The sequence below is a fragment of the Pleuronectes platessa genome, chromosome 5 (assembly GCF_947347685.1).
Source record: "Pleuronectes platessa chromosome 5, fPlePla1.1, whole genome shotgun sequence".
Taxonomy (NCBI): domain Eukaryota; kingdom Metazoa; phylum Chordata; class Actinopteri; order Pleuronectiformes; family Pleuronectidae; genus Pleuronectes; species Pleuronectes platessa.
In genome coordinates this window covers 2,249,627-2,259,675 of record NC_070630.1, presented here as the reverse complement: position 1 = coordinate 2,259,675, position 10,049 = coordinate 2,249,627, and the positions used below count along the sequence as shown (strand labels likewise).

Sequence of the window (10,049 nt, the reverse complement as noted above, 5' to 3'; positions counted from 1 at the left end):
GGCAGCGGCAGCAGCACTGACAGGAGGCGGCAGGTGAATGATTCTCACTTTAATTCTTCATGTTCCACTGAACTGAAGGAAATCACCCGAGAGCAGCCGCCGCCGAGCGAGATGCGTGTGCGTGTGCGTGTGTGACGAGTTCAAACTACAACCACCGCAGCTCAGAGGGGACAAAAAGACCCGGGTCAACACGCCGCTGCAGACTTAGCAGGTGAGGCTATAAATAAAGCCTGTGTGAGTGTGTGTGTGTGTGTTTGTGTCTGTCTGTGTCTGTGTCTGTGTGTGTGTGTGTGTCTGTCTGTGTCTGTGTGTGTGTCTGTGTGTGTCTGTCTGTCTGTCTGTGTGTGTGTGTGTCTGTGTGTGTCTTGCACAGTAACACAACAACATAACATTGGTCTAATTTGAGGTAAATAAACAAACGCGATGTGACGCAGTCTTCGTTTCATCATTCGGAAGCTGGGCGTCACTTTTTATTTGTAATGTAATTTGCATATAAACTCATTATTCCCGAGCTGAGGTCAAACAGACTCCTGAACAGCGTCTGACCAGCAGCCACTCGATTCCCCGTGCGCGTTGTCTCCTAACATTACGTTACGAAAATGCTAGAGGGATTTCAGAATAAAAGGCGAAAGCTCTGAAAATATAGATATTTTCTAAGGATTTTGCTTTGAAATTCTAAATCAGATTATCTTGATAATGTCAGATACTTTTCGGTGAAAGTTGCATATTTTGTTAATGTTCGACTAATTATTCACAAAGCGGTCGAGACAAATAATGTATTTGTTAAGCCTCAACTTTCTCAATTATAGTTTCATGGGCATTCGTTATTTCTTACCATTCATGTATTTGTTATTTATCATTTCTTCATGTAGGTAATAATCAATTTGTCGATTCATCTTTACCTTATTATTTCCTTTCCAGTTCCCAGACGGTCGCCTTTTATTTTGAAATCACTCTAACGCCCAAGTAACGTAATGCTTATAACTCCCGTAAGGTAACGATTAAAGAAAATGCGCACCGTGAAATTAGTGGGGGGGTCGTTAGACGGTGTTTCCGAAGAAGGCTGGTGAGACTGCCGCCTGAGACCTGTTGCGCCGCCTACAGTAAAGTGTGTGTGTGTGTGTGTGTGTGTGTGTGTGTGTGTGTGTGTGTGTGTGTGTGTGTGTGTGTGTGTGTGTGTGTGTGTGTGTGTGTGTGTGTGTGTGTGTGTGTGTGTGTGTGTGTGTGTGTGTGTGTGTGTGTATACATATACAAATATATATACATATAAAAACAATGCAAGACAAATATAAATCGTGGTTTTGGAAAGTTTTTATTAAGAACACCTACATTCTGGTAGATCAATTAAAATATTACGTTTTCTATATATTTTCTATGGAGCTTTACTCTTTCCAGGATACAATTCATGATAGATCTGTTTATCCAAATCCAAATTATACAAACATAAGGAGTTAAAAGAAACTAAATGTGATGAGTAAAAGGAGCTATCCCATACAGTTTGGGCATGATCTGTATTTTTGTGCTAATTTGGTTTATTTATAATATTAACTCCCACATATGCTGCCATATAAAGCCCAGAACTGACCAGAGAAACGTGCCACACAGATAGAATGTTGTGTTACCACGACTGCTGCCATTACCTCTAATTCTACTACTGCAGTAAATATACTGGGTCTTCTTGTGATGTCACAAGGATTTTATGCTTCCACTTGTACCACAAGAACTGCAATGACCTATTGAGCTATTTATGTTTTCCTCTGTGCACTGTTCCCAGGTCAGTTGTGAGAGGAGGAACCTCAGTGGTGTAGCCATGTTGTCGGCGGAGGACATTCTGTGTAACACGCAGCAGGTGATCGCAGGGCTGGAGGCTCTCAGAGGAGAGAACCGCAGTCTGCTGGGGAGCTTGCAGGAGGCGATGGAGAGCCGCTCTGCGATGGAGAGCCGCTCTGCTTCAGAGAGCGGCAGCGTGGAGCAGGAGAAGAGCGGCATCATCCGTCAGTCACTGGAGAGGATAGAGCTGGGGCTGAGCGAGGCACAGGTACAGACAGAAGAAGAGAACAAGTGACAGTGATGTGTTGTTTCTCTTTAATTGTGATTTTTATTGTTTTGTGAAAATCTCAAGATCCAGAACAGGCAACCATATTGAAACTGGCTAGAAAAGGGCAATTTATGCAAATTAATTAGGGTTAAAAAATGATTATCTGATTACTTTATAAATAAGCAAAAATAAAGGGAACTGATCAAAAAGCAAAGAACTGACTCAATAACGCAAAGTAGAAAAAAGGGCTTTAAAAGGACAAGTGTATCTGTTGAAAGTAACAATCCTTCCTAGAGCAAATGGATTGTAAAAATAACAATCATCATTTTAAAGTTTTTTGAAGAGCTTTTCATAGTGTTCAGTAAAGTTCCATATATAATATTTTAAGTTTACCAATCTTAATTCATTAACATGAGTTACAGTTTGAGTTTTCATGAGAGGTGTCTCTTTACTTTCCTCTGTACTTCATGTTTCACTTGTTTCTCGTCCCTTCAGGTGATGATGGCGTTGTCGGCTCACCTCGGATCCCTGGAGGCCGAGAAACAGAAGCTGCGAGCTCAGGTGACTTTTTCCAGGAAATGTAAACAATTAGTAGAGAAAAGCTTCTAGTCCGGTTATTCCTGGTTTCCTGAGCTTTCTGAATGTGTTTTGGTTTGAATTTTATTTATCGCACAGAATGACTCGTCTCGTCCAATCACTAAAGCTTTGATTCATTTCTTCCAACTCCAACCATTTCTCCCTCTTTCCTTTCCTTCTACTCCCTCTTCCTCCATTCCTTTCTTTCTACCATAATTCTTATTCTTCTCCTCGCCCTTCATCATCTCCTCCTCCTCCTCCTCCTCAGGTGCGTCGTCTCTGCCAGGAGAACCAGTGGCTGAGGGATGAGCTGGCCGGTGCTCAGCAGCGGCTGCAGGACAGAGAGCAGGAGGTCGTGACCCTGGAGGAGCAGAACAGACATCTGCAGTTCATGTCGTCCATTCGCAAATACGACCTGGAGGAGCCTCACCTGGTGAGACAACACCATGCAGACACAAATACATAGTTATCTCTGAGCAGCACATAGACAAACAAGTGTTGAAATAACAACATGCTCCACATTCACATAATTCATGTATGTGTATGTCTGTGTATAATGATCATAATATTTCTCACGAAATATTTCCTACTGAGAATTTGTATGTGGAGTTTCTGAGAGTGTTTGTTTCTTCCTCCAGGATGACAAAGACACATCCTCCAACAAAGAGTCTCTGGATGATCTTTTTCCCACTGATGATGAGGAACAGTCCCAGAGTAAGTCCCTGCCTGGGAATGTGTGTTTATTAACCTCCATAACAGTAACATGGGTGATTGTCTAATAAAACGTCAGAAAACAGAAAAAACAAACCTTTGTTTGATGAGTTTTACTGATGCAACTCAGTGGAGGAGTTGTGTGAATGTTGGTGTTTGTGTCACTGAATGATGTGAGCAACACAAGAGGAATTCCGGCCACTTGGATTTTGTGAGGATGCTGTTAAGAAGTTTTATTAGTGGAACAACTTAGAAAACAGAAGCCAAACAAAGTACAACACTGCTGGTGTGACACTGTTGTTGTGATGTGGGAGAACAGTGTCTCTGTGGTTTCTCCTGCTACTAACCATACTTATTAAACAGAGCGTTGCAGCAGATAAACAGTGTGACTCTCTGTGTCTTCACTGTTTGTCCTGACTCAGCTGCTTATGGTGATTTCAGTAACAACCTGTCACACTCAGTGAAAACGAGTGGAGTCACATGACGGCAGCTACATAACAAGATCATTTAAAGCTGTTGAAATAAAACAAAGGCAAGAAAACTCATAAAAGAGATGAATGTTGATTTTACAAATATCTAGATTCAATAATAATAATCCTTACAATTTCAATAGGGCCTCCCACTTTCAGTGCTCGGGCCCTAACAATAGTTTTGATGGTAATTGTTTGCTCACATCTCATTTCTACCCTAATTGTTCACTGAAGAAAACATTTGAGCCTTTCTACATGTTTTTTGTTTGTTATTTGTTTGTTATTTGTTTGTTCCTCTTCAGTGTCCCAGCCTCACCACAGCAGTGCAGCCGCTGCAGCCCAGCAGGGCGGCTACGAGATCCCCGCCCGCCTCCGGACGCTCCACAACCTGGTCATCCAGTACGCCTCCCAGGGCCGGTACGAGGTCGCTGTGCCGCTCTGCAAACAGGTGAGAGGGACGTTCTCCAACAGGACAATCTGAAATCTGCACCAACAGCTTCTCCGCTGGCGTCTCACTGGAGCCTTGTGTCTGCTTGCAGCTGAACTGACTTAATTCACTGTATCTGTTGATTATGTCTCTACAGGCTTTGGAAGACCTGGAGAAGTCTTCAGGCCACACGCACCCAGACGTCGCCACCATGCTGAATATACTGGCGCTGGTGTATAGGTGAGTTACCATAACCACAGATGCAAAAACGTATCAATCCCCCTACAAAAGATAATATCTTAGATTTACATCTCTGAGACAGACGTCTTTCTTATTGTTGTATTTTTCCCCAAAATGTTCTAACTTGGGTTCAGAACACGTTGTCCATCTTTTTATACGTTTTATGAATAATATCATAACAATACACTGTAGTTGTTTACCAAACTCTTTTTAGATTGAAAACCATAAAATCAAGGTCACTGCTGAAAACAATGAGCCAAGCTGCCATTCGGCCCGTTCCTGGAATGAGGAACTTCTTGTAGCAGGTGATTTTAATAAGAGTGATCTGAGGTGCATGTTGTCTTTCTGTTCAGAGACCAGAACAAATACAAAGAAGCAGCCAGTCTGTTGAACGATGCGCTGGCGATCAGGGAGAAAACTCTGGGGATGGACCATCCAGCTGTAAGTGACCTTCACTTTATCAAGCAGCTGCAGGCACAGACACGTATTATCTCTCAAACTGGATTTGTTCTATTTGTTTTACTGTATTTTCTATTCAGAGTTCTGTTTTCTCACAAGTACACTTAAAATAGATATTTGATCTTCAGTCTCAGTCCTTTTTCTCTACTTCACCTAAAATAATTGCATTGTTCCCTTCCTGGCTATGTATTGTATTTCATATCAGATTTACAGTTTCTGCTTTGTTAAATAATGTGTGTGTGTGTGTGTGTGTGTGTGTGTGTGCGTGTGCGTGCAGGTGGCTGCAACACTCAACAACCTGGCAGTGCTCTATGGGAAAAGAGGGAAATACAAGGAAGCCGAGCCGCTTTGTAAACGAGCTCTGGAGATCCGGGAGAAGGTGAGAAAACACATTTATTTTACTGCACATCAATTCTGTTGTTTTAGTTTTAAACTGTTAATGATATGTAATGTGATGTTAATGTGGTTGTGCCTGCCTTCCACAACCACTGCAGAGTTTCTGTCAGCTAAAAGATGTTTGGAAACACTGCTGGCCCTGTGTTACTTTTAAAACTCCTGATCTGTGCTGTAGTCTGGACAAGCAAAAAAGGAGATGTTTGGAAACTATGACTCATTCAACACGTGTCATGCATCAGATACTGTTGATGTAGTGAGTTGTGTGTACTTGTCATCCTCAGGTTCTAGGTGTAGACCACCCAGATGTGGCCAAGCAGCTGAACAACCTGGCGCTGCTGTGTCAGAACCAGGGGAAGTACCAGGAGGTGGAGCTGTACTACGAACGAGCTCTGCACATTTACCAAAGCAAACTGGGACCAGACGACGCCAACGTGGCAAAGACCAAGAACAACCTGGTGAGACCAGAGAACACGTTGGTGTCTACAGGAGTTTTCTTTTTATTTCTCCATGACTTCTTTATTTCCAAGTTTGTTGTTTCAGATTTAGAGAGATATAGTATCACACTGTAATTTGTCACTATATAACAACTATAAAACAATAACTGTATAATATGAAGTCAGTATTTCATTCTTATCTCCCATGTAACAATATTTGTTAACATCAAATTTTACATCATTTTCATAGACTGTAAATTAAGATGGACAATAGATCTCTACTTCCTCAAGGTCCGGCCGATACTCACTTTCATCAACTAACTAATGAAAACCATATTTATCCGAAACACCAACACTTGAACACCTGAAATGTGGAATGGGTTGGCCGGCCACCAGGGGGCGATCAAGATAGCTTGTGTTTATTTTTGGGGAGCTGTCATGTGTCCATCATCATTTATCCCTTCACTCATGGTCGTCTCACTTTCCTTGTCAGGCCTCATGTTATCTCAAACAGGGGAAATACAGACAAGCTGAGGCTCTTTACAAAGAGATCCTGACCCGGGCACATGAAAAGGAGTTTGGATCAGTAGAAGGTAAACAACATGTCAGCCAGCAGACACACTGAATGAGAGCTTTGAACATCTGTCTGTTGACACGCCGGTCTATCTGTCCTCCAGGGGAAGGTCGTCCCAGCTGGTCCGGAGCCGAGGACACTGGATCCAGACCGGACGGACTCAGTAACCTGAAGCGCAGCGGCTCCTTCACCAAGCTCCGAGAGTCGATACGCAGAAGCAGTGAGAAACTGGTCCGCAAGCTAAGAGGAGTGGAGCTGGAGGAAACCACCCCGAGGAATGCTGGGTAATCTTCTGTTAAACTGATGTTAGAGACCAGCAGCTGTAACCAGACTCTCACCCTTTGTAAAGATCCCAGGTCATGATATTCTGTCCTGTTTTCAGGATGAAGAGAGCCAACTCTCTGAATGTGCTGAACGTTGGAGCCAGAGAGAGTCAGGAAGGTGCAGAGGTGAGAGAAGTTTCTGGTTCATGTGAATCTTTACCTGACTTCGTTCTTCAGTGATTTGTTGCAGCTTCGCATAATGAACATTTTGTAGATTCTTATTAAACATACTTTCTGTAGATACTACAAAGAGTGTGTGTAAAACTTAATTTCCCCACCGATGTCATTAAACAAGGAAACACAAATGTAAATGTGATGTGCTTTGTACCAAATTTGTCTTTTTCTTTGTTCTACTTTAACAGAAGTTCCAGTTGAATTAGTTCAGCTCTCACATTGTTCCTCATTCAGCGATAAAAACATCTGACTCAGCTGTAAAGTGTGTAGCATGTTAACACGTGTGTGTTTTTGTGTTGTTCCTCAGTCGAGCCGTTTGACAGATATCCGAGGCCTGAGCTCCAGCACGCTGAGTCTGACGAGACGAGGCTCACTCGGGGGGACCAGCTAACACACACACACACACACGCACCCACACACACACACACACGCACACACACACACACACACACACACACTGTTAAGTTGTAAACTAACAGCCCAGAATCGATCGCTTCATTTAGAGGAACTTCACCAAAGTGAATTCCCCTTTTTTTTTCCTTTATTTAAATCAACGCAGGTTCTTTTTTTCTACTCAGATATTTAAAAGTTCGGAAACTCGTTTGTTAAAAATAAAACACTTTTTTAAAACATTGACTTTAACACTGTAAACAAACACTTTAAAGTTCCAGTAATCTGTTGTTAAAAGTCGAGGTTGTGTCCCTCCTGCTGGTTTCGCCTTTTCAGGAACATTTTACTCTGATGAAATGGAAAAAAGGTATTTTTAAGTTTACATTTTTTTTTTAAGCTAAAGAGGTTTATTGAAATGAATCTTATCATTTTTAAAAACCTTGTTTTTGAGGATCACAGGGACGTAAACTTATTTTTGCAAAATGATCCAAATGTGTTTGTGGAAATTTGAATGTGACATTTGGTTTACAAGGGCAAAGTTTATACCGTTAAAGAAATGTTTAAATAAGAGAAATGCTTTTGCCTTTTAAATGTGCAGGTCATTGAATTAATATTTAATATTTCCAGATGATAATCATAAAAACACAAATGAGTGATTTTAGCTGCTTTGCACCACATTCCACTTCTGTCATTCCATTTCATGAAACTTAAGAAACCCAACACCAGCACATATCTGACTTGAATCAAATCAATGGGGAAGTGATGTCGGACTTTTGGACACAAACTGCAGAATATCAGTCAATATGTCATTTTTGTTCACACGCCTCAATATTCAGAAAAATATGAATTTTACCATTTTATACATTTGAGTTTTTAAATTCATTTTAATTTCTATTCAGTTCAGAACATAGTTTCATGCTACATGGATTCCCAAAGTCATTGTGTGCCTGAGTCACTGTGGTTATGGTTTCCTGCTGCACCCACTGATTTCTTGGGGGCAGTGAAAAGTTGTGAACAAAGTTTACATATCATCAATGTTTAAGTTGATATCGTGAACTTGTTAACAAACAGTTGCTTAATCTGACGTGAAACAGTAACAGACCAACTTAAACATTTATTCAGAGTCATGTTTGTGAGCTCCATGTGAAGTCATTGAAGTCCTGAGGGAACCATGTGGCTCTTCAGCTGCTAAATGCTCGATGCTCTGTTCACCAGCTGGTCTGTGTCTGCTGTCGGGTGCTGAGCAGGTCGGGTTCAAACCCATGTGGCAGATAAAAGAAGCTGAGGAGCGAGTGAGCAGTGAAACACGAGCTGGAACAAGAGAAAGCTCAACGTCCCGAGGGCTGCAGGTTTACCTGAGAATTCTCAGTAGCTTTGAATTAAGCCACTTTAACTCTTTCATCTTGTAATTGTAATTTTATGCTAATTCACTGAAATGCCTGAAATCCACGATGCATGAAGTCACTAATATAAATATGAAATAGCTTTTAATATGATGTAGATTTATTTGTGCTATTTAATTTGTTGTAGAGAGAATTACTTGAACTAATAACTTTCGACTCAGTCTAGATTCAATTCTTACATCAACACTGCTTCTTCCATTTTATGTTAATGCAGGTAGAACAATAACTAATTACACATATTAACTCAGGATTGTTGAAGTTTGAAACAGATGCAACAAAATGCTGCTCGGAGGAAACTAGGCTCCTTGACAATGACCCTCATGGATTTTAGTCCGTTCTGTTCTTAGGATTCGCTTCATTTTCTTTTTCACTCAATCACTTTCCATGGTTGAGAACGACTGATTGTACGTTTGCTGTGGTAGAAGAGAAGACTGCTGATTGTTGCAAGGGCTAAAACCGCACTATGTAGTTACTGTGGTAATTACTGTTACAATCTATATGAAGCACTTATGTTTGATACACATTTAATTGGAAAAACTATGTAGAAGATGGAAAACATCTCTTCTGATGATGTGTTTATTCTGGTGAATATGAATGTTTGTATTTTATATTTTCAAACTTGAGCTGAAATAAATGACAAGATGTTAAACCTTCGTATTTTAGTGTGTGTTATTTACATGATTTATTAAGGTCACACATTTGCACTAAGTTTGTTTCTGTCAGGATGGAAAAAAAGTCTCTTTGACCAGTAAAACTTATCTGTACCATTAAAACACTTTAACAGGAGGAAAAACACGAGTCAGTTGTAAAATAGAAACATGTTTATTACAACCTCCTGGTGAAAAAACAAACAAACATCCAGACACATTCAAAATGTGACTATTTACAGTTGCAGCAGTAAAGTCGACCAACAGCAGTCGTGTCTGTATGACAGACACTTTATGGATCAATGTTTCACCCACAGGTGGAATAATATTCCTGTTATTAATGCAACATGTTAAACCACTGATGATGAACCCACCTGCTTCAAACATAACACGTTACCTTTCGACCTAATGTTGGTTTGAAACAGACATTAGAAGTTTAAAGCAACACTATGTAACTGCTCCTGAGCAACAGTGATGTCTATCAATGTGTTGAACTGAAACCCAACTGAACGCTGGATAACTGATCTCAGTTCAGCTTCACTCTTCACCTGCAGCTGATTGGGACAGTTGAAGCTGAGACTGTCAGTTCTTCTCACAGGAGATGGAACCCACTCATAAGGAAACTTTCTTCTTATTCACAGTCAATGAACCGTCAAACACATTTAATCAAGCTGCTGGTTTAAGGCAGGGAAGTTGCATCGTGTTGCTTTGATTTTAAGTAACAGTTTTTGCAGTATAATGAAAACGTACACACAGTTTTCACACTGTCATGCCCCCCCCCCCCCCC

At 40.9% G+C, this 10,049-nt stretch overlaps 1 protein-coding gene across 1 annotated transcript; it reads left to right on the top strand.

Moving 5' to 3' along the window:
• Positions 1-9,268, top strand: klc3 (kinesin light chain 3). The gene is made up of 14 exons (XM_053423488.1): positions 1-211; positions 1,775-2,038; positions 2,534-2,599; positions 2,883-3,047; positions 3,253-3,328; positions 4,098-4,243; positions 4,380-4,462; positions 4,816-4,903; positions 5,199-5,300; positions 5,599-5,772; positions 6,245-6,344; positions 6,429-6,609; positions 6,708-6,774; positions 7,130-9,268. The coding sequence occupies exons 2-14, from the start codon at positions 1,811-1,813 to the stop codon at positions 7,211-7,213; spliced, it is 1,560 nt and encodes a 519-aa protein (XP_053279463.1). The 5' UTR covers positions 1-211; positions 1,775-1,810; the 3' UTR covers positions 7,214-9,268.
• Positions 9,269-10,049: the final 781 nt, after the last annotated feature.